The sequence below is a fragment of the Phycodurus eques genome, chromosome 4 (genome assembly GCF_024500275.1).
Source record: "Phycodurus eques isolate BA_2022a chromosome 4, UOR_Pequ_1.1, whole genome shotgun sequence".
NCBI lineage: Eukaryota > Metazoa > Chordata > Actinopteri > Syngnathiformes > Syngnathidae > Phycodurus > Phycodurus eques.
In genome coordinates this window covers 25,038,488-25,064,085 of record NC_084528.1, presented here as the reverse complement: position 1 = coordinate 25,064,085, position 25,598 = coordinate 25,038,488, and the positions used below count along the sequence as shown (strand labels likewise).

Genomic DNA, 25,598 nt, shown 5'->3' with positions numbered 1-25,598 from the left:
CGCTGTTTGTTTGGGCCTTCGGAGCTTTGCTGACTATTTTGGAAAAGCCACCTCTGGAGAAAAAAAAAAACATTCCTTTCCTTATTTGCTAACAACTGTGCAAACTGCAAACAGAAGCAGAGACAGGACCCTCAGGTAGCTGAGGATTCAGAACGCAGAACGAGCAACATTTCGCCGACAGGTCCCGTTATCGCCTCTTTTTGATTTTCAATTGATTGTAAATTCCAAAGAAAAAACTTCAGATAAATTTAGCACATTAGTAACAGTTTTACAAATGAGTGATACTACCAATAAAGCAGCCATAGTTCACATTTTCGTGTTTACACTGCTAATGCTATCTTAGTTTTGCTTTTGCTGCCATTCTGTTGAAGCTGGACAGCATTATCTATGGCCGTCATTTATCACAACGCACTCTCTTAATTGCGTGCCATTATTTACGGCCTTGTTTGAGAATCACGCTCGTGCATGGCAGTGAGGGGCGCGGCTTTGGTCAGACTCGGGATTTGAGAAGTGGGGCGAAAATTATTTTGTAAAACTCAGCCTGTTTCTCTGGAAAAACTTTTTATCCTTTTTTTTTTTTTTTTTTTTTTAAACTCTCCCCTAAATTCTTTTTTAGAAAGACTGCGACTTTTTAATTTAGAAAAAATAATATGACTAATCTTTATGACTTTCTTGGGAGAAAAAAAAAAAAATCTACTAAAATGTAGCCCTGCAATTGGCTGGCGACCAGTCCAGGGTGTACCCGCTTCTTAAAGTCAGCTAGGATAGGCTTCTGATATAATCCACTAATGAGAATAAGTGGTATAGGAAATTGATGGATAAAAAAAAAAGCAATGTTATTCTCCTAAAATTATGGCTTTATTCGCACATTTTTGTGGCCCTAACCCCCCTTGGTTTCCACAATGAAGCCACTTGAGTCAGTCATATGATCACAGGTTTATTAAGTGACTTTGTACAATAGAAATGAAAAATAACATTAAAAATACAAGAGGAGTACATAGCCAAAAACAAAACAAAAAATTGGTGTTGACTCTTCATTTCCCACTGGCAGATGAACGCAGTATGACTGGAATATAGTCAGGGTTTGTCATTATTTTCTTAATCTCCTATTTTGTGGTGTCTGTTTATTAGAAAAGAAACAGTGGATCCAGCTCACACATCTGCGTTTTTATTTTCTTCTACATGTACAAAAGTAGGCCTTACTTCAGCTGGCTCGGTATATATTTATATATAAAAATAAAAATAAAGTGAAATATAATACTTTTAACATTATATAAAGGGTGGTCCAATGCTAGCGGTAGATGGCTAAACACAGAGGGAAGGGGAGAGAGAAAATAAAGAAGCCTTTATATTGCAGAAATAAGAAGCTTAAACTTGGATTTTAGTCTATAAAAATCCCCAAGTTTCTTTTTATTGCATTTTTTTTTTAAATTCAGGTCTTGGTATTTTTTCCATTTTTCACTGGGAGAGCAAAAAGCTTCAGGAACAAAAAAAGATTAATCTACCTGCGTCAAAACATGAAAGACTGTCCGCCTTATTGTACTGTATATTCTTATTTGTGTCCTGTAAACAAATGCGATTGTACAACCGTCAAAAAAAAACAACCCAAAAAACACCACATCCAATAAAAAGCAACCTTGCTTGGTAGGAAAAGGGAGTGCAGCAGGAAGGGGCCAGGCCAGTATTACAACAATAAGAACAACACCAATAATAATAATAATTAAAATAATAACAAGGGTTTGACCTTTTTCTAATTTGACGCTTTACTGTTGTTAAGGTAAACACATTCTTCAATGATGATGAGTCCCGAGGCAGTGTGTGTGTGTGTGTGTGTGTGTGTGTGTGCGTGCGCGCTTAAGGGGTGTTTCGAAATGGATTTGACACACACACACACACACACACACACAGACACGTGTGTAGGTATATATAGGAACAAACACTGGGTGCGTAAGGAATTGGAAGATGGGGGTAAGGTTGGGGGTCGTCAGTGCCACACACTGATGGTGCCCTGAGCGGCAAACGTTGGCAAACAGAACTAAGGGGACGCGGGCTGGTCCTTGGCGACTGTCTCTTTAAAAGATCTTGCCTTTCTTTTTGTTCTTCTCCAAAGTTCTGGAAAAGAAACGATACATCATCATTCATAAATGTTGTACACACAAAGTCCAATTCAAGCACTTGTGAGATCATTTTTAGAGCGGTCATTTATGTTTTAATACTAGAGCTGCCCAATACATCGGCCCAATTAATGCTAAAAGGTACCTACAAACAATGTCTTTTTCAGGGGACGTCCCTTCTTATTTCAACAAGACAATGCTGAGCCACATTCTGTATGTGTTACAACAGCGTGACATCGTAGTAAAAGAGTGTGAGTACTAGACTGGCCTGCCAGCAGTCCAGACCTGTCTCCCATTCAAAATGTGTGGCGCATTAAGAAGCTCTAAATACGACAACAGACACCAGACTGTTGTACATTAAGCAAGAATGGAAAAGAATTCCACCTACAAAGCTTCAACAATTAGTGTCCTCAGTTCCAAAAGGCTTATTGTGTGTTGTTAAAACGAAAAGTGATGTCACACAGTGGTAAACATGCCCCCCTCCCAGCATTTTTTGGAATGTGTTGCAGACATCAAATTCAAAATGAGTGAACATTTGCAGAAAAACAAAATATCAGTTTGACCATTATCTTTGTAGTATATTCAATTGAATACAGTTTGGAAAGGATTTGCAAATCATTATTGTATTTATTTACATTTTATACAATGTCCCAATTTCATTGAAATAGGGGTTTGTAGTTGTTCCCAAAGAGCAGAGAGAATATATGCCAGTGAGTATCATTGTATGCACTGTTGTCACTTGTGTTAAATTAGCAGTTGCTTGAAATGCTATCACTACTACCATCACATCAATGCTAATTTCTGTTTGCCTCTCTATGGCATTTCTCATTATACGTTAGTATGAAGCTAGCAGGCTCGCTGGAAGGAACGATAATTTTGGTGTTTAGTATTAAATAATAAATAACCACTAATGGGATTCACTGAATGATCCTTTTGGTATTTATTTTTAAATCATAATAAATAACCATTAACGGGGGTTCACTGTACTGCTGAACAATGTCTAACCTGGAGGCCTCCAGTTTCTGCTGCTCCAGGCGCTGCATGGCCTCCCAGTTGGATCGCTCCTCCTCAAACACGCGCCGCTTCTCCTCCAGCTCCTTGTGCTGGGCCTCAAGGTTTTTCTTCATCTGCTCGTGGCGTCGCTGAAGCTACGCACACAAAAACGGAGCACAAGTGATGTCAAGTGATGGAAACAAAATGGCAAATACGGATAAGGGCTTTTCAAACTGTTTAGGGCCTAGGTACATTATGGTGATATTGACTCAGGTATGGAATTTTTGTAAATTAAACGACATACAGTCAATTCTCACTGTATCATGGGTCAGCGCTCACCGCCAAGCTATAACGCATTTTTTTCCCCTGCTACACAATGTATTGAAAATATTTAACTATTGATTTAAATGCAGTCAAAAGTCAATATGTATATACAACAATGAACATTTAAGCAGTCGGATTTTGGGACGATTTGCTGCTGGTAACATGACGCATTCTCAAAAATAAAACCCTTTTTAGTTTGGTTTTAAGCTGCTTGGTTTTAATTTGGTTTTAAGCTGCTTTCTTCTTTGGTTTCTGGTAGAGAAGGAAGATAAAATAAGACTGCTGGGCATATTATAGGAAGAGCGGAATTACGCAGCCTTTGTATTGAGAACGCAAGACAAGAAGTTGGGTGTCTACTCAACAGAACAACCAGCTGTGGGACTCCACACCTTTCTGCCATCTCGGGCTATTCACAGCACAGCCCTTCAATAATGTACAGTATTTGAAACACGTTTTATGCTTGCAAATTTTTGTTGTGTATTCAAATATGGTTACAATGCGATTAAAAAGGGTGTAAAGCGTGTGCAAGGACTAAAAGCAAAAATATATATATTTTTTAATATGGTCTCTATATCATGGATTTTCATTTACAGCGAGTTGGGTCTGGAAAATATCCCCGCAATAATCGGGGGTTTACGGTAAAAATGTATTCCAAATTATTTTGCACAGCCCCAGTTTGTTTATATGGGTGTCACCTCTGCTTCAGAGTCCTTGAGCTTCTGCACTTTCTCTTTGACTTTCATTTCAAACACTTGCTCCATCTCCATCTCCATCTTCTTCATCTTGGTCACATGCTCCCGCCGCTCCTCCTCCATCTGGGCCAGGGGACTCCTAGACGAGCACACACAAACAAGCTGTTGTCCCCATGGAAAACAGGACTTTTCAGAGGAATCTTCATGTGTTCATGCACACAGATGATAGGAAGAGAGCAGTGGAATAGTTTAGACTCAACAGTGGGACCTGAAAACATGCTGACTGGATTGCATGCCCTTTCCAAGCGGGGTACACGCACATGAAGTTAATCCACTCCATTTTGAGCCAGATTCCAAACTTCCTGACAAACCCACCGAAGGCAAATCATGTGACGTCACTGAAGGTGATCCTGACAGGGGATCATGAGCTTTGAGGTGTATGAAAAGTCATTTTACCCTCCATGATGTGTTCAAAACAATGCATGTAATACGCCCCAATTTGCAATGTTGATCCAGAAGAACCAGAGGTAGACGCTAATGATTTGCTTTCGCGGGCCACGTGGAATTATGTGGCGGGCCGGATCTGGCCCCGGGCCTTTCGTTTGACACCTGTGCATTAGCGGTACGTGGGTTACCTCTAGATGGATGGGTGTGTGGCAACACGAGTACGACTTTACCGTAATGACTAAAGAGCGTGAATCCTACGGGAAACACGTACAGTCGGACAGGCCAGACCTACTAACTGGTTAGCTTAGTTTGTCTGAAAGAGGAGAAAAAACAAACTTAGCGGTATTGTGTGGCCAATGGACTTGTTGTTATTTTATCTGGGGCAGGGACTCGCAAACAAGTAATACAAGCATGTGACTGAATGGTTACTTTTGTTACATTGCACTTCTTTTTGTTTTATTTTATGCTAAAGCGTAACGATGCATAGTGTGTTTTTATGACACACCATTGCTAATCATTCTTTCAACAACACCTTCGTACGTGTCGTGTGTGCCCACTGTGTAGCAGCTGTATTATTTCCTCTCTAGACAATATATCCGCTAATTCGCTGTTCATATTTGGTTACACTTCGCTATAAAGCGGTTCAGACTTCTGTTAAATGTGGACCGTACCACCTCAACACTTACTTGGGTGTTTCGTTGCTCTTCATTTCATGTTAGCTTAGCGGTTTGCATGGCTTCTCCTGTTATCTCTTCTTGCTTGGTGTGTCATATGTAGCTAGCTACTCCTCGTCCTGTTTTACAATACTTTTCAGAGGAGTAGCTTATTTGCCGCCATGGAGGAGAGGATTGGTGAATTAGAGGAGCCATGGTAGGACAGTGTTTAGCTGTAGTAGCTAGTCAGCCACAGCTCGTGTGGAGCAAATCAGCCTAGCATTCTGCCAGTAGTTGCCGAGCAGCTGTTCAACATGGGCGTATCGTTTTTTTTTTTTAACCAGCTCAGAGTTGGTTGAAAAAAATAAAATAAATAGTGTCAGCAGCTCCGCGGTCAGACGTGCTTAGAGCCATTTTTACACTGAGTCAGATACGATGACGTCATCATCTACAAGGGTTATTGCATTTGGCCAGTAGAGTTCAAAGCTATACTGTAGGCCAAACTTATACTGTCTACCGTGTATACCGCACACCACTATCACCAAGTAAATCAGACCAAATTTTTAAAAAATCTCAAATGTGTGTAACCCGCTTTAGATTGCAACACGTCTCTCTTCCGGAGCCCACAAAAAACAGTAAAGTGATTACAAAAAGTGCCATGGGTGCTTAATTGTCCATTGGACAGGCCGTGTGAATCTTTGGTGGCTAGCCTGGAAACAGGAGCCGCCAGCTGATCGGAGGGAGGACGGCAACGAGGCGGCAAAGCCGAAAGGAAACAGGAATGAAAGAGGTGAGGAAAAAAAGTGTAAGAACAACAACAACAAAAAAGACCACTTACATTCCATCGACTGCGTCAAGTCTAAAAAAGACGGCACAAAAGAAACACACACACAGCATGCAATGATGAGCCCATGCACTAAAAGGTGTGTGGCACATTGTGAGCTGCGTGTTAGCAGAGTCGTGATTTTAGCTGTAGTTAGCACTGAGGGCTAAAACCAGAAACACTACATGGAGTCATGTTAAACACTACATTCTACAAACAAATTCACTACTGTACTTACAAAAAGTTAAGAATATTGGGCTTTGGGGTCAATTTCAGGATGAACCTAAAAGCCACTATAACTTCAACAGATCAACCTAATTTGACTTTCGCTAAACTTTTCAATGTCCAACCTTTCAATGTTTCTGTAGATTTTGCACAACTCGCTGTTCTGTAGCAGGGAATTTAATAGCTATATTCACAACAGGAAACTCAGTGGTCTTAATTTGGGAATTCTATTTTAAAAATTCAGGAATTTCGGGAATTGGAAGAAGCTGAACAGTGAACAGTTGAAATGGTTTGAATTGATCTAGAAATGAATACATTAAACGTATATATGTTAAATCTTTTAAGTTGAGGATTTTATTTAGAAAATGTGGAACTTTTAGGAATGGGAATGAGCTGAAAAGTTTGAAGATGGAATGGTCAAAAATCGGTCAAGAAATGTATGGTGTCATTGGCAGGTTGCAACAGAGATACAGAGAGACTGGAAGAGTTACAGAAAGGTATACAAGTGGAGGTCTTTGGACATTTTCACGACTCAAACACCTGTCAAGAATTTTGTAGTTCAGCTGGTTGGAGAACATCAAGTAGTGCAAAAAGTACTGAAAGGAACAGTTGGACATTCCAAAAAAGTTTAGCGATCAAATTAAGGTCACCTGTAAAGTGAATTTTAGATTCATCCTGAAATTTCACCCCAAAGCCCAATATCATGAAGTTTTTGTGAGTAGTGTATGTTGTATAAGAACTGAGTGCAGCTTACTTGGTGGACAGTTGCCCCTTGGCCCTGTTGTTCTCCACCCCGTTGTAGGTGACGGCAGCCAGTTTCCTGCTGCGGTAGTTCTCGTAGTGGACATTGTTTGTCACGTCCTTCAAGTCCTGCATGTGAGTCCTACGTGGACAACAAGGGTTTCATTTTCACCTGTTTTGCCGAGAGGATAGGCACAGCTGTCTGATATGCATGTCGTATTAATGTAATCGAGAAGTACCTGATGAGCATGTCCCTGAGGATGGTGAAGTCACAGTGGTCGCTGTTCTCAACTAGGAGGGAAAACAAAGTAAGACCAAGTAGCTGAGATGATTCAGAAGCGACATGGAATTAGCAACATTTCTGCTCACCAGGTATGTTTATCACCTCTTTGGATTGTCAATTGATAATACATTAAAAAAACAAAAACAAAACACTTAAATCCGATAAAATTTAGTTTTATAGTAACACTCCATTTCTAAAAAGTCAAGCTACCAAAGTAGCAGCCGTAGGTAACGTCGGCTTGTATCACGATCTTCTGGCTTGGTTAGCACAAAGTGACTCACAAAATGTACACACAAGAATGTGTGTTGCATGAGCTTTGATCCTCCTTCCTTTACTTCCCAATTTGTCACTCTTTCAACCTTAATTGTGTCTGTTTTACTGTTAACAGTCCTTATTTTTACTCTTGTATGACATAAGAATGTTGACGTTATTTAAACCATTGCCTGAACAGATAAATATAAGTTTTATCATGACAAGGTCAGGCGGCACGGTGGACGACTGGTTAGAGAGTCAGTCTCACAGTTCTGAGGTGCGGGGTTCAATCCCCGTCCCCGTCTGTGTGGGGTTTGCATGTTCTCCCCGTGCCTGCGTGGGCACTCCGGTTTCCTCCCACATCCCAAAAACATGCATTAATTGGAGACTCTAAATTGCCCGTAGGCATGACTGTGAGTGCGAATGGTTGTTTGTTTCTATGTGCCCTGTGATTGGCTGGCAACCAGTTCAGGGTGTACCCCGCCTCCTGCCCGATGACAGCTGGGATAGGCTCCAGCACGCCCGCGACCCTAGTGAGGAGAAGCGGCTCAGTAAATGGATGGATGAGTAGGTCACCCTCTGGAAATGTTTCTATTGATATCAATTCTTAAGAGAAAAATGAATTGTGACAATTTTATGTGTTGTAGGGTCAGCGGTGCTGTGTTCATGTGTGTTGAGTGTCATTAAAAAATTAGTCCAAACCTTCTGCAACTCCCCAGGGGTACTGTCGTCCTCTGACGCGCTTGCTGTTCACCTCAATGATGGTGTTGCTGCCCACCACAGCCAACGGCAGCTTGTCCTGGGAACGACATTTACATCTGTAAGTACGAGTCGAGTCACGCTAATGTCCCAAGGGGTACACTACTCACAAAAAGTTAGGGATAATGGTGTTTCGGGTGGAAATTCAGGATGACCCGAAAATGCACTATAACCTTTACAGTACTGTAAACTTTAGAACACATGTCCAATTGTTCAATGTTTCATGACTTTTTGTACAACTTGCTGTTCTCTTAAGTTTTTTTTCCTTAGAAAAGCAGTACAGTTTCCTATTCGCTGTCTGTGCTGAAACCAAGCCCCGTTCAGCTGTAAATCAAATGCTACTAGTCCTGGAAAAATGGATGCTACTTCATCTAGCATCTTTCTTATGTCTACAGTACAGATAAGTACATGTTTGAGCTGTAAAAATATACCAGCTTAAAGCCTCCGGTGGCTGAAATATATCCCACCAGGTGGTCCCAAAGCTTTTCTATGTTGCGACAACGAGGTGCTCTAAAGTAGCCATGCCAGCCCGAAGCCCCGGTCCACATTCTGGCAGTAAAGTCATACTTTTAGTCAACAGCATGATGATGAGTTTTAGTTGAACCAGGAAACGTATTGGTCCAATTATGGATCAAATACCTAATTAAGTTCACTTATAAAGGTTACAGTTGATTTTAGGTTAATCCTGAAATTTCACCTGAAAGCCCAATATCACAAACTTTTTGTGAGTAGTATATGAGCAGGAGTCCCACCTTGATCTTCTTCACTAGACGGTTCTCCTCTTCGTCATCTGTCTCAGGAAACTCGTAGATCTTGATCTTGTGCTCCTGGATCTCCCGCATGATCTGCAGGCAAGAGAGACGCCATCTTAGGATGTCCACGACAGGAAGAGGAAGGAGGAGGGATCCTTGAGGGACATTTTTGGAGTGTGTGTGGGGGCAATGGAAATTGCTGACCTGCTTCTTGAACTGCTGGCATTCCTCTGGCGTGAGCGTGTCTGCTTTGGCGATCAGCGGGATGACGTTGACTTTCTCGTGCAGACGCTTCATGAACTCGATGTCCAGGGGCTTCAGGCTGCGGCCACGTGAATAAAAACTTATGATCAATGACATCCAAAACAAAATCTGTACAAAGAGTGTCTTTATAAAAATGTTCAGTTTTAATTGGTTAATAATTTAACACAAGCTGCTTTTAATTTCATATTACATGAAAGATGGCAAACAAGAACCCCCACCCCTTCAGTAGCAGTTTGTAATATGCAATATCACCACCTACAGGACTAGAGAGGAATATTATCACGATTGCTCCAATGTCCAGCTTGGCTTCTCTCCGGCTACTCTCAGTTCATGATCAGCCCTTCCTTTGGGATTCTTAGAAGTAAAGCAAATAAAGAAACAAGCATCTGTGACAGCAGACGGATGTTCTGCATGTCGGAGTGACCTCGCAGTCATGAGAAAAGCAAGAGAGTTATTCTTGGCCCGTCGTCAAGCTGGATAAATAACCCGCGGCATTTATGGCAGGCTCACACAGAATGTTTAGATATAATTTTAGTTTTGCTTAAAGTTTAATTGGCAAAAGGTTAATGCCTAAAAAAATAAATAAATGACTCCATGCAGGACCAACCAAGTCAAAGTAGCTCCCTATCGGAATAAAAGTATACTGGTAGATCAGGAATCACCTGGCAACATGTAGAGAACGCGTCTCCATGCGAAAACACACACACACAGAACATGTCTAATACTGTACACAGTGGAGCAGTCATGTTCTTATGCAAGTAATTAGCAGTGGTGATTTATGGAGGTTGTATGGGGGGACAAAATTAAATACACATAAAAAGCCAATTAATTAGATAAAGATGCATCCATCCATTTTCTGTACCGCTTATACTCACTAGGGTCACGGGCGTGCTGGAGCCTATCCCAGCTATCTTCGGGCAAGAGGCGGGGTACACGCTAAACTGGTCGTCAGCCAATGGCAGGGCACATATAAACGAACAACCATTCGCACTCACATTCACACTTACGGACAATTTAGAATCTTCAATCAACCTACAACGCATGTTTTTGGGATGCGGGAGGAAACCGGAGTACCCGGAGAAAACCCATGCAGGCACAGGGGAGAACATGCAAACGCCACACAGGCGAGGCCAGATTTGAACCCAGGTCCTCAGAACTGTGAGGCAGATGTGCTAACCAGTCAACCACCGTGTCGCTAATTAGATAGATATTTAAATACATTGAAATGTTAATTTATTAAAATTTTCAGTAATTACAATTTTAACTAAACCAACGTAGCAGACGTAAAGTAATTAGTGTTGGTTATTCATAAAGGTTTTTTGGTGTAACAAAATTTAATGAAAACAATTCAAATTAAATAGATTTTAGATTTAAAATTATCCATCATCCATTTTCTGTAATGCTTATCCTTACTAAGGTTGCGGACGTGCTGGAGTCTATCCCAGCTATCCTGGGGCAAGAGGCAGGGTACACCCTGAAATGGTCGCCAGCCAATCACAGAGCACATATAGACAAACAACCATTCGCACTCAGATTCACACCGATGGGCAATTTAGAGTCTTCAATCAACCTACCACGCATGTTTTTAGGATGTGGGACGAAACCGGACCCACCCAGGCACCGGGAGAACATGCGAACGCCACACAGGCAGGGCTGGGATTTGAACCCCAGTCCTCAGAACTGTGAGGCAGATATGCTAACCAGTTGTCCGCCGTTCCACCGATTTAAAATAATCTACATTTAAAGTCAAACATTTAACAGAAATAAAAAGTATCCTTTAATTACAATTTTAAATACAATTTGAAATATCCCATTAAACTAAATTCATTTAATGACTGATTTAAACATTGCAAATAGATTTATCAAACCAAACTTTGAATTAAAAAATCAATAATTAAGTATACATAATATAAATAGATGAAATATAAAAAGTACTTAAAATGCATTACTTAAAACAAATGTGAAAAATATAACAAACTATACAATGTAACAAGGAAGTATTAAATACTAATCCGTAAATATCAATATAGTAAATAAGTAAATATCAATACAAGTCACAGTTGTCATAGCAATTCCACATTTTAAAAATATCTGGGTGTAAACTAAGACAAGTACGTAAAATGCTGTGCGACCTAGATTTGAGCTCATCACTGGGCATTCATCTCCAAGATAGTAATCCTTCCACAAGAAAAAAAACAAGTTGCAACACATTTCAATTGAATAAAGACAAACCACAAATATGCACATGAGCAGCATGCTTATAATTTAAATGCAAACGGGGCTCCCTCTTCAGTGTATTATTTGGTTTGATGGACTTTCGTGTACTTTTTTCTGCAGTACATTCAGCAGAAATGCAAAGCCACTGAGTATCAAGTTTGCCATTTTATCTGCAGCTTCACGTTGAGGCGTTTGATTGAAAACATGTGTGCGGTAGCTGTGCTATATGGAAAGAATTTGGGGATGATTAACAGCCAAATTGTCTGTCAAAAAAAAGAGAAAGAAAAAGTGTAGTGTAACCTCATGAGTCTCGATGTGCTTGAGGGTGAGAGTGCAGACTGAGGACACACCTTGCGCAAACACGGCGTCTCGTTTATTAAAAAAAAAAAAAAAAAAAAGACAGAGGCCTCCTTATTAGTGTCATTTCAAGACACTGTGTCAAAAAATATTTGAAGATCTGAATCAGCTGGACATTTTGTCAATGCTTCCTCCATTTTGATAGTCTAGTCTCTTTGATAGCAAAGTCTTTTTTTAAACAAGACAGCTGACTCAGTCTCACATTATCATTTACAGCAACGGCGTAGGAAGGAAGCCAGCTGCATATTTAACTGCCACACTAGAATGGTAGAAGAGCTTTGTTTGCTACGCTACACTAGCACAAGCTAAAAAGGTTCAATAAAAGTTGTCTCCAAGATAAGGGTACAGTGGTGCCTTGCGATACGAGTGACTCGATTTGAGTTTTTTCAGATGTGAGCTGTCGTTGGAAACAAACTTTTTATTTTGAATTGCGATCAAAAATGTAAGATACGAGTGCTGCATCGTGGCTATGAACTTAACTCACTACGCAACACGCACCAGTTTGGCAGATAATAAACAATTCTTCAAAAGAGAGGCTTTGAGCTGTTTATTGCCACTTCCAGTTGTAGTTTACTGTCAAACTAAACATCAAACTAAGAAAACTACATGTACATTTAAAACAACCAAAGAGTTTTGCCTTAGAAACAGCTAATAAGCTTAATGCTAACAAACAATGCAAAATGCCATAGATGGGAGAACGAATATGAATCAAATAATTAGCTGAAGGTGTGACTTATCTTAAAGGCCACTTCAATTATAATTATTAAATGAAGTGTCCTTTTCAAGGATAATCAATGTATAATTTTAAGTTAGGTACTTGCGCTAGCAACATGTGTTTCCACCACTCACCCGTGTCCCGAGGGCGCGATGAAGTAGAGACAACAGTGAATTCGGCTGTCGGGCATCTGCCGTCTGTTCACCCGCGATTCCGAGTTCAAGTAGTCCTCGAATTTGCTGTCGATGTGGTCGATGATTGGCTGCCAGCTGTGCACACAGACGCATGCAACGTCGTCAAGAAACAGACCTCCGCCAGGGTGGATTATGGGTATTGGACCCGGGAGGATGTTACGGCATGTGATGGATGAAGCCGTGTTCAAAGTGTCAAGCAGAAGAGGCGTAAATCCTTACCAGTTGCTGTTGTCGACGGCATCTCCAAAGCCAGGGGTGTCAACGATTGTGAGCAACAGCTGCACGCCGCCTTCCTTTATGAGCACTTTGGACTGTTCCACCTGACACGGGGCGAGGGGTAAAGGTTGACTTTCAGAAATTTCAGGTGTAAATTGTGTCGCTCAATGCAAAAAAAACAAAAACAAAAAAAATCATCAATTAAGCACTGCAAAAGAAAGAGAATGTGCTTTGAACTTGAATCATAATGAAAGCCGTCGGAGCACCTCTCTAGACCTTTTATTTGAAAACGTAAGAACAGAAGACACTATGAAGTTTGGAATGAAATGAACTCGAATAAAAAAAATAAAATAAAAAATGTCAAAGCAAAATCTCTGCCACGATGCTTCGAAGTCAACATTTTCCAACACGGACTAAAGTTACTGCAGACTCACGCAACACTTCGTGCAGATAAGTTGGAGCAATGGCAGCGAGCTAGGAGGAAGGAGTGCATAAAAGATAGACAATGTCCAAAGTTTGTTTCAATGTGTCTACTGTAAAGTAGACCTAACTAACATACCACAATAGCACGTTTATGATTACCAACACAAGGAATTGATACTACCTAGTTCAGTATAGCCTACCACCGCTAGTTAGAAAGTATTGTCAAGCCTCCACAAGTGCAAAACAAAATACACCTAATAAGCACATTCATACACAAGCTACAATGGCCAAAACTGGCGCCCAGGGACTCAACACACGGACTGGCAAAGCTGAGCTTACAACCACCAACTACACTCTCATTCGCTGAATCACGTCACTCACCAGGCCAGACCCTGCCTTTTACACATGCATTCGAAGTCACAGATACTACAGTGTACAACGTGATGGCAGCGAGCCCAAGTCCATACAGACAATACCTGCACCTCATATGCATATTTTGTATTGGTATTGTTTTTAATCATGTAAAATAAATTTTTATCCGATTACACAATTAATCGATGGGATAATTGTTAGAACAATCAATTTAAAAAAAAATATTTGATAGCTGCAGTCCTACATGAAGTGCTGAAGTTGTCAACTTCTTGTTTCTGATTGACTCGAATCTTAGCCACAGCCGGAATTGAAAAGCTTTTCTGTACGAAAGAGTGAAGACGTAGACTTCTACATTAGCTCTTTGTGCTACCCGCTCAACCAAAAGAGTCATTTCAGCACAGCAGACGATAGGGCACTAAAACCATATGGAACCAGATGGATGTAACGTAGAACCTCAATGGTTTTATTCTGCCAAGTGTTCGACTTCCTGTTTGTTTCCCATTGGCTCGTTAGTCAGCTGCAGCTGGAATTGAGAAGCGTTTTAAGAACAAAGGCCTTTGATGTGGATATATTCTGTGAAGATGTAGACTGTTACGTTCACTTATTGGGCTAGTCGCTCAATTAAATCAGTTCAACAGATGTTACTGCGAAGTGTTGGTTCTGGTTTTATTTTGGTAAGTTACCTACTTCTGTTTAGTTCCCCATTATGGTTGGTTTTAAATGTGATGGATCAGTTATGATCAAAGAAGACGAGGCAACTTTTTATCCTATTAAAGTATTGATATTAGAATGGTTATCCTCTGTTGATACTTTTATGAAGGTTAGTGTTGTGTTACCATGTTTAGCATTGTCTTACTAAAGTTACTTAAGCGTTTTGGACTACAGAACAATTGATTCCAAATTGATCTCAATGGTCAATTGTTTGGGCTTTGGAAGTTCCTCTATAAACTCATTAGCGCTGCCGGCTATCATCACACACGTGCGCGCACACACACACGTACGAGGGCAGACGGCGTGTCGGAAAAGGCCACCCTCCCGCTGTGCTATTAGCCAACTATGTTTACGTAGTGGTATAACATACAAACATCGGTGTCGTCACTGGTGAGACAAAGTGTTGCATTTGTGTAATTACTAACGTCAAATTTAGCTGACACCGAACACAAGCGGGAATAAATAGAGATATAGTTGCTATCTTCAATGCCAGTCAAGGCTAAAGTGAAAAATATCTGGCAAACACATTCTTCAAATGCTAAAAACATAACAAATCCTCCATGACATTTGGTCGACATAAGCCATTTGCAACAAGCAGTACAGTTTATGTCTTGACTAGAATGTACCTGGACAGTTTTCTTGATTCTATGCGAAGGTCCGGGATACTCTGATGAGTACAGGTCGGTGAGGAAGAGGGAGTTGATCAACGTGGATTTGCCCAACCCCGACTCACCTGGAGGAAGAGCAGCACAGGTAAAGAATTTAAAAATAAAAAAGGAAATACAGGACAAAACAGTGAACCCCCATTTTTCACGAGAGAGGTTCCAAAACCACTCAAAACAGGCAAAATATCTGCAATATCGAGGGCCCATATTTAAAAAAAAAAAAATAATAATAATAATAATGCACACGTTTAACATATTCAATCTTATTGAAACACACTTTTTGAAAACAGTGTAAACACCGAAAAAAATACAAGCATAAAATGCATGGAAAAATGTATATATTGTAGTATGATCAGCAAGTATGCATGAGTGTCTGGGCATGAGCTGTAGCCGACAGCAGTTTCTGGACAAATATGTTCTTTGTGTTTATGGGTTTTACTGTTCTACCAACGTTCGATAAATGACGAACAAGTGAATCAGCAACTGTGGCTCTCCCTTCCCACATGCGAGGGTATTAGATCTAAAATATAAATAAATAAAATAAATAAAGCAATATAGCGCCTGGGCTGCGAACGATAAACCACAATATTGTGGGGGAACATTGTATAATAATTAGAAGTTAACCAAATCTTTAGGAAGAAACGCACCTGTAAAGCTGCAAAACAGCCCGCATTTCGAACCGTCATCGGACAAGACTGCTGTCTCACGAGATTTCAGTAGATCTCGTGAGAATTAAGCTCAGAGACATTTAAAGAATGCTTTTCTCCGACTTCTCTGTGATGTGACCACAGAAAGGTAACGGCGAACATAGATTTCGGAAATGGGATGACACGCAAGGGTGAGGGTATTGGTGATGGCACATAAAATAAACATCGCAATAGATCCGGAACTCTGATGACGACCATGGATTCAGAAACGGCACTTAGATATGAGATAGAAGTCTCAGTCTCGGCTCCTAGGTACCGTATGGCTTGTTGTAATCTAATTACGGGCGAGTACACATTTTATTAACTTATTTTGTAACAATTGAGAATGCTAAAATGTTACTAAAAGTGGTTTGCAATTGTAGTGGTACCTTGATTTATCAGTCAGTGACTAACTCAACTTACTTGTATAGCTAATAATTTAATTTAAAGCTTTTCCCCACTGAAATGTCATTAATCTGTTCCAGCCCCCACAAAAAATATTGCGTTATAATAAGGGAAAATAGCAGTCTTGTACAAAAAAGTACTAAAAATAAAGAGTGTAAAATAAACTAGTTTATAAAGTGTGACTACTGTACGTAGTTAAGTATTCGTGTGTTGGATGAGTGCTTTTAAGTGGCATAGACTCTCGAAAGATGTTAGGAGCTGTAGTTGGCCGATTACACAGTGTCAGAGTCTGTTGCGACTGTAGTCATTTTGAATTTGTGTGTTTGATCGTTTCAGTCAATAAACAGCTAAAAGTGCATGTGGCTCTCCTTGCCTACATGAGAGAACATTACAGCACCTTAATTGCTCAATTCCACCCCCCACCCCCCACATAAAGTATCTGAAGTTCGCTTGTAACTAAAATTTGGGCTCAGAACACAAGAAAAACTAAATTGACCAGATGGCGGCTCATCACTCAAAAAACGGAGCACTCCTAAGTCACAGTATCTCTGTATTTCCTGTAGGACCAGCATCCTAGAACGGATCATGTACTAGGACTTCAGAGGTTCCGGAGTGTATACAAACAAATGCAGCAAAGCAGTACACAAGCATCCCTGTATGTTAATGGTTATTGGACAACCAACAGAGCATGTCATTGTGCTGCGCTGGAGCCTTGTCGCGCTCCAACGTGGACACGGTCCAAAGGATCATGAGCTCACGTGAACACTGGTCCTGCCAGGCTGACATTCAACGGAAAGGGGGTGGGGGGTGGAGGAATTTGTTTTTTAGCAAAAACGCTTCACTACAGGGCGAGAATAGGAAGCTGTGATGGACGCTGGCACCAGTCCTTTCCTCGCACACACCCGCTCCTCCCTTGGTGACGTCCTGTATTGCACTGCGGGGCCATGTGGGCTCTATGCAAACCACAGCCAAGACAAGCTTAACACTCTCGTGTGTGTGTGTGTGTGTGTCTGTGTGTGTGTGTGGAAACACAAAGAAAACAAGCTGTTTGCTAAAACTGAGCCTCAAAAACCCTTTCCACGTCGGCTCATATTCTGCATATTCGTGCCCAAAATGAGATAATTAGTTCCAAACACTGGGGGATATTTTATATAATGGCAAATTTGACTTTTAGCAGCAACAAGGTCGGTCGCCTAGTGGTTAGTTCAAGTTCTGGGTTTGAATCTCGGCTACGGCCTTCCTGTGTGGAGTTTGCATATTATCTCAGTGCTTGTGTGGGTTTTTTTCTGGATTCCTCCCACATTCCAAAAAACATGCATGGAGGCTTCAATAGAGTGTGGTTTCAACTATAAATGTGCACAGCAGTGAATGAGTTAAGAACTGTTTTTTTAAACATTTATTTAGGTGCATTGTTTATTTCAAGTTTATGTGCAATAAATTCAAAGTGAATCATTATATAAGTACAGCATCGTTTTATTTCCTGGTATTTGACTAGCAAAGTGTTCATATTCAAATTGTGTATGATGTTCGAGTGGAGTTTGAGAACCACAGATTGTAAATTAAACAGCATCAATCACCAAAACAACCACTCAATGCTAGGCTAGGCTCATTTACAAAGCATTGCAGTATGCTAGTCTTGGAATGTGGGAGGAACCTGGAGTACCTGGCAAAAACCCACACGAGAACGGGTTTTCTCCAAAACATACAAACTCCACACTGGAAGGACTGAGCGGAAATTCAAACCCCGAACTCCCAGAACTATGAGGGACATTTTCTAACCACTAGTTCACTGTGCTGCCCTCTTATAAATAATGGGAGGGGGAAATGCATGTATGTCTCCTTTACTAAAATGCTATAAAAAGAAAATAAAGGTCTCATCTCTTGTCAATGATGCTCTCGCTAACACATTTGGACCGTGTCCAACTGCGCGGTGAGCAAAAGTGCAGAGTGAGGAGCACAAGCTATTCTTAGAGACGTGTGTCTACGAATTTTCGATCCCGGCACAGGAAATGCTTCTGACCCGAGCAAACACTTTCCCTCCAAATTGATGAGCCGGAGAAGAATCTCAGAATTTTTTTCCAGCAGTGTTTCTGCAAGATGATGTCGCAGATTATTCCACGCCGCCTCCGCAGCTTTTTCACTTGGCATAGACAAAGCAGGGGGCTGGTCCGCAGTGAATAAATACAGCTAAACACACAAACACACGCACACAAAAAGAGGCACAATCTTGTCTCAACAAAACAAACCACCAAGACATCGAAATTCCAAGCGCCTTTGGGAACACAATGAGACAATTGACAGAACAACAACGAGGGAGGGAGCTTGTGCTCTTACCGACAACCATCAGGGTGAACTCAAAGCCCCTCTTGACCGACTTCCTGTACACTTGGTTGGGGAGGCTTGCGAAGCCGACATATCCTTCCAGGTTCTTTTGCTGCTGCAAGACAAACAAATGTTAAGAGAAATCACAGGCATCGATCAATCGAGATATTTGACATGAAAGTACAAAATCAGCATTTATTGGCCTCCTTCAAGCTACTATATTAACACTGGAAGTGAAGTATAGTGAACCTCGGCTATTTCACGGTTCATCATTTGCACTCCTGTAACATCAAGGATTTATAAGCAATTGCTTCATGCAATTTTATAGTAGACAGACGAGTCCATATTTCTAGTAGCGGCCCTTCAGTGTAGTACGACGTTGTGCTACAACATACCAGGCAGCACTGAGGTCTACTGGAAGAGACGTAGCACAATTACCAGCAAGCACAAGAGGTAGCGAATAGAGATGGTCCCCAACTAAGCTCAAGTAATAGTTGTCGTTCCCACAGAGCAGAGAGAATATCTGCCTGCGAGTATTGTTGTATGCTCTGTGTATATGTGTTGCTGCTCCGTGTCTGTTAAAGTAGAAGCTGTTTAAAGATTTATAATTGCCATAATATTTACGCTAATTTCCATTAGCCCATCCAGGGGGTTTTTAATTATACTTTAGCATTAAACTAGCGGACTTTTAATATGATATGGTTTGAATGTTTAGTTCTCTTTTGTTTTGTATCAGTTTTACTGTAATCTTTAACTAGTACACAAATATTTTAGTTTTAATATTAAAGAGAGACATTTTTTTTTTGTATGCCCGCTTCCTTGTTCCTCAGTCACGTCGCTTCTTGATTGGCTACGTTCCGTTTCACATCACAGTTTACAGAGTCATGAGAAGTTGTCGGCTTTCCCCACACTAAGATTATCGTTTGTAAATATTGAACACGTTTAGGATCAAAGATTGTCGGCCTCAACCTGTTTCCGACCTTATTATCGGGACAAATTAAATCTTAACACATCTCAGACCAAAGGATCTTCTTATAGGACAACCTCACAAAATATAAAATCTTACATTTGTCATCCTTGGTCAGGAAGGGGCAAAATCGGGACAGAAACAGCCTGATTATCTTTTGTGTGTACAAGGCCCTAATTGGAGAACTGTGCAAGCGAGAGTCTTCTTTCCAACTCCGCAAAGTGATGTTATACGATATCAATAGTTTCACATTTCTTGACAGCTAGAGTGAGAACAGTTACAAGGGAATACTTTAAAAAGTGTCTTTTAATAGGTTTTAAGAGTTTAATGGTTTACTTTTGCTTCTCTCTGCCAAAGAATGTTACGCCGAAAACGCTGAAAATAGTCCATAAACGGTTAGTATGAGGCAAAAAGGAACACTAAATGATAAAGGGTGGAAAAGAACAAATAAAGGAGAAAATTAACAGCTGTTGTAACAGGCTGCTGACTCATAGCCACCTCTTTGAAGTACTTAGACGTTTTGAAGAATAATATTGTAATTTGAGCCAGAGGAGGGGGGAATCTGTTAAAATTATAAATGTATCCTTTGTTGAGAAAAAAAATAAAATAAAATAAAATGTATTTACTGATTTTAAGTGGGCGGCACGGTGCAGGACTGGTTAGCACATCCGCCTCACAGTTCTGAGGACCCGGTTTCAAATCCGGCCTCGCCAGTTTGGAGTTTACATATTCTCCCCGTGCCTCTGTGGTTTTTCTACGGGTACACCGGTTTCCTCCCACATCCCAAAAACATGCGTGGTAGGATAATTGAAGACTCTAAATTGCCCGTAGGTGTGAATTATTCTTTGTTTATTTGTGCCCTGCGATTGATTGGCTGGCAACTAGTTCAGGGTGTACCCCGCTTCTCACCCGCAGTTAGCTGGGATGGGCTCCAGGATACCCAAAACCCTAGTGAGGATAAGCGGCGCAAAAAATGGATGGATGGAGGATTTTAAATGAAAAGTGAGTGCTTGAGGGCATCCATATTACTCCGCTCTGCAATTGTAATTCATTGTCACGAATTCATGAGCCACATAAGGATGCTTTTAATACTTACAGCTGTTTTATGCAGATCAGCGTGGGGAGAAACGTCCCGGCACCAGCAAGCAAAGAGGGAAAGAGAGCAAAAAAACAAAATGAGTATCAGACCACATAACAAACATACCTCGCGCTCTCACAACTGCTGTCCTATGCTGTAAATCTTGCAGCAGCAGGAGAGCTTTGACCCCCATGCTGTGTATTTCACAACATGCAACCCCTTGATGCGATGAAGAGAAAAAAAGGCTATTTATTTCTGTGTTTGCCTCAGGATTCGAGGCGGGAAGGAGAGCATCTCCTCTGTCCCCTCAGCCAGCCATGTGCGCTCGGCGGAATGATCGTTAATAAACGCTCCCCCCCCCCCCCTCCCCCCCCCCCCCCCCCCCATCACACACACATTATTTCCCCCAAAACTAACTGGGTTGGACACATCTGCTAGAGGAAGGAGGATCCAAGGGATGCAGCATTGTAACAGTACACACCATTTTGATTGACGCTTTCAGGGGTGATACTAATTAATGTGTGTATTACTGAGGTTGTAGGTTACAGTACAACAAATGTGTCAAACTCATTTTTGTCATGGGCCACATGATAGTTGTGGTTTCTCTCAGAGGACCTGTTATGACTGTGAAAACTATGTAATTGTAACGTCACCTCATTATTACCAAACCACAATTGTCCCTGTTAATTGATTGTTATATACAGTGGTACCTTGATTTATAAAGGCTTTAACACAACATAACTTTGCCTGACGAAAGTCTGCTCGCTTCAAGCTAGCACACAATGCAAAACGTGCAGATGGACTAACGGAGATAGCATCGATGTTGCGGAAGTTATAAACCTTTAAACAACTTAGATTTGAACACAAACGGTAGCAACACATGCAGACAGACAATATAACAATACTCACAGGCATATATATATATATATTCTTTATCTTGTGAAAAAAAGACCCATATTACTGCAGCTTAATGTTCTAAATCTTTCACCATCAAATGTACAAGTATCACATGTATTATACTGCAACCTGGTGACCTTGGCAAGCACACTAGACAGAGTAACACAGTGTCTACTGAATTAAAGCATGAAAAGTATGAGCTGAAAGTGTTCCATTTAATTATGTTGTTATTGCATGTTTTCATACAGAACAATATGTATAGTTCTATTTTTCTTATTAAAATATCTGTTACATTTTTTAGAGGATCTGGAATGCACTGACATTTCATCTGAATGGTGAAAGATGATTTAAGATTTGAGTGACTTGAGTTACGACTCGAGCATGTCAGTGAAAGAATTAAACTCCTAAGTCAAAGTAACACTGTATATACACAGTCAGCCAAAAAAATGTATATACACACATTAGGAAAAGAAAAACTTGCATTAATATTTTGATACCACATTTATTCAAATATCCTGAGAGCATAGTGTGGTATGATGGATTATTCTTTCAACAAGACGGTGCACCCCCACGTTACCACCGACTCATGCAAGCTTGTGTGTTTTACTATTTTTCCATACCTTCTGATTACATTGTTCTGTAAAAAAATTACAATAACGAGATTACACGAGAGCCTACCACAGACCCACAATCATAAACATATTGCCATGAAAATGCAATATAATGACTAACTATAATGAATTGAATTTACTGCGAGTATTTTTTGTTACATTACAAATGTAATTAAATCAGTTCCCATTTACACAGAGGAAAAGCAGTTTTATGTTTTGTATTTTGAACTGAACTGTGACGTTAAAAAAAACAAGGTATAATCCAAACAGCAATTTCTGTCGTACCGCCACCCTCCTAGTATCTAAATCCGGTTCTAAATCTCCATTCGCGACGGTCTCTGTGGTGGCATCCTCTGTGATTGCGGCCTGTAGCACATCTTAGTATAGATGGCTCCAACAGGTTGTCGTTCCTTACCCAGGATCCTTAGTGCCTTCCCATGTCTCTATTAAGTAATAGTGTGGTGTTTTTGTGTGTACGTGCGGGTGTGTGTGTTCATATAGGTGCGTTTGCATTGCTATGTGGGGATGGTAGCGGCAGGTTTTTGTATATTTTCTTCTAGTTTAATTGCCCCTTTTTATCTCTGTAAAGCACATTGGGGTTGCATTTTTTTAAGCACGAAAAGTGCTATATAAATAAAATTCAACTGATTGATTGATAAAGATGCCGCATCCTAAACCGCGGCATTTTTGCAGTCAATTTGTTTGTGATTTCGCCACACTTCACCTCGCTCATTGACAAGCATTTCTTCCTTCATTTGGCCAGGTTTTCTTCCCTTGTAACTCTATATTACAGTCTATATATTTTACGCGTTTCTTATTTTCTGTGTTTCACTATTTTTCCTTGTCCTCACATTATATTGTGGTAAAAAAATAATTTAATAACATGACAAGGAGATTACACATTACAATTGGCTTCACAATGACAAATGGTCTTCTGAGGGCAACAACAGACCAACAATCATAAACATATACTGTACAACACTATAATGAATCCACATTTTTGTCAGCAGTTTTTGTTTTTTGTTTCCTTTTAAATGTCATTCAATCCATTCCTATTTCCACTAAACAAAAGCTGCAGTTTTGTAATTTGATCTGAACAGGAACCAAACTGTGACATTAAAAACCAAGTTACAGAATGTACCCAACTGTGATTTTCACATACCGCTACAACCTTAGTATCTAAACGATAGATCCCTAGTGGCATAGTGAGTAGGCACGTCCAAAACTAAGCACGCTTTGTGGTGCATTTTTTTCAAGATCAAATAATCTGTAAGCCATTTATTTTTAAGGGTAATGTAAAATGACTTGGAAATTATAATACAATGTTTTAGGATCAAAGTTTGTGGTATATTTACTGTTTACACGATTGAATTCTAAAAAAATTTAGCCGGGCGCCAATTAATCAGGTTTGTTCACTATTTGTGGCAAAGATTACCATGACCACGTTCTTAACGCAAAACACTTCTATCTCAAATCATCATTCCCCATTGAAATGAATGGAAATGTCATTATTTCATTCCATCCCCACATTGTCCTCCTTTTGGTGTGCGCGCTTTGGCCACAGGGGGGCAGGATAATACAGAAATACAGACAAACGAAGAAGAGTCTCACAAATACTGTGACTCAGTAAATATTAGATGTTTTTCACAGTGGATAAAGAATATTTTCACGTGAGGATTGTTACATTGTTTGTCAACATGTGTTGCTACCATTTGTGTTCAAATATAAATTAAAGGTTTATAATTAATACCACATCGACGCTGGTTTCTGTGACGATAGTAGACGTTCATAAATTATGTGATTTGGTTCAATGTGCAAAGTGTAATTCACTTCATTTTAACAGTAAACATCAAAGGGAAACAGCGTCAAGTCCCTTTTTGAAGAATTGGTCACTATATGCCTAACTGCTGCTTGTTGTGAAGAGAGTTGCGTTCGATGCCACCAGAAATCATATCTCAAATTTCAGTGGAAAAGTCAAAGAAAAAAAGTCAATTTAATAATACATTTGATTTCACAGTGACAACCAGTACTATGAGAACACCACTGAGCCAAGGTTATAAACATTTTCTCATGAAAAGCCAATAAACTGACCATCTATAATGAATCACATCACCAGCAGGACACTTAATACGCTCTTCAGACTGCAATAGCCTGAGACCAGTGATTTTAGAAGTCAAAACATGCCCTGTGACAGACAAGATCTACTTTAATCCAGATTAGAAAGCAGGAGCAGCAACCTGGCTTCTTCTCCTTGCTTAAACCTTGACGTTACATCCTGCAGGCTGCCTTGTTTTGTTTTATGCTGGGAATATTTTCACGTTTATTAGAATAATTATTAGGATTGTTAAAAACACACACGTGCGGGAGTAATGTGGCACGCACTCGTTTGGGGCTCCGAGCTCTTCTTCGTGGGGCACAACTGCCAGTTTAAGTGGCCGCATAGCGTGTGTCGTGCCTTTTAACCCGTTAAATTGATGACAAATACAACAATAGATCACATACGTGATTTTTATATTTTTTTCCACAAACCAGGAAGTTTATCGAATGCTGTTTAATGCATAAAAACGACTACGGAACAGCCAATAAATCACCCTGGTGTGTTACTATTAGCAGCGAAAGCTTAATATAAAAGTTTTAAGGGTCACCATGATTATAAAACGAGTATAGTGTTGCAGTTAACTTTGAATTTTTTTAGTTGACTAAAGAGCAAGCGACAGGAAATGACACTCCCGCTAGCTGCTAGCCAAAAAAATGAGGCTATAGCTAAGCTAGCGTATCCAAGTGGAGGCGGACGACTGGGCGTTGGTTGCTCAGACGACTGTACAAGCTTTATAAAATAAAATAAAAAAAGCCACCTCGGTCAAATGTATCACACCTCGCGCGAACGCGGAACACAACCGTCGCATTTTTACAACCGGCGTGGGCGAGCAATCTTTGAGACGGTAGCCGAAGACGCGAGCACTCTCACCCATTGCGTTGACGCTCCCTGCCGCCTCAGTCGCCGATCATTCACGAGCCGACATTCCCCCAGTCTGAGCACATTTGCGCGAGTTACGCACTATAAATTACGCAGCGCCACCTGTGTTCGTCGTAGCTGCGCTGAAAACTCGACGCAACGTCTACGAGAATGTCCAAGCGGGGAAATGTCGCGACAACGCTAAATTCTTTTCAGACCCAGCGTAGTCTCGCGACATTTCACCCCAGGAAGCAAATTTTTTTAGAAGTATACGACTATTATTTTTAAAATCTGAAAACAAAAGCAAAAACAAAAACGAGTTATAAAAGACAATTGTTGCACGTATTTAATGCTATGAATAATACTAATTAATATACTGTCACAATTGTCCATCTTTTAGGTCTCCATTTTCCGTTGGTAGCACATTCCGTCAGGAAATATGAGGCGTCGCTTGTATCCATGGCAACCAAGACTGTCACTGCTA

The 25,598-nt window shown here is 40.5% G+C and overlaps 1 protein-coding gene across 2 annotated transcripts; it reads right to left on the bottom strand.

Moving 5' to 3' along the window:
• Positions 1-924: 924 nt before the first annotated feature.
• septin7b (septin 7b) lies at positions 925-25,120 on the bottom strand. Of its 2 annotated transcripts, XM_061674778.1 has the most exons (14): positions 25,032-25,120; positions 18,618-18,720; positions 15,154-15,260; positions 13,025-13,125; positions 12,746-12,880; positions 9,263-9,380; positions 9,059-9,151; positions 8,250-8,346; positions 7,252-7,303; positions 7,026-7,154; positions 6,062-6,082; positions 4,127-4,262; positions 3,120-3,262; positions 925-2,112 (listed from the first exon to the last, which is right to left on the bottom strand). In XM_061674778.1, exons 1-14 carry the CDS (start codon positions 25,062-25,064, stop codon positions 2,073-2,075), a joined length of 1,308 nt encoding a protein of 435 aa, XP_061530762.1. In that variant the 5' UTR covers positions 25,065-25,120; the 3' UTR covers positions 925-2,072. The 2 variants fall into 2 exon arrangements, with proteins under 2 accessions (XP_061530762.1, XP_061530763.1); XM_061674779.1 differs by lacking the exon at positions 6,062-6,082.
• Positions 25,121-25,598: the final 478 nt, after the last annotated feature.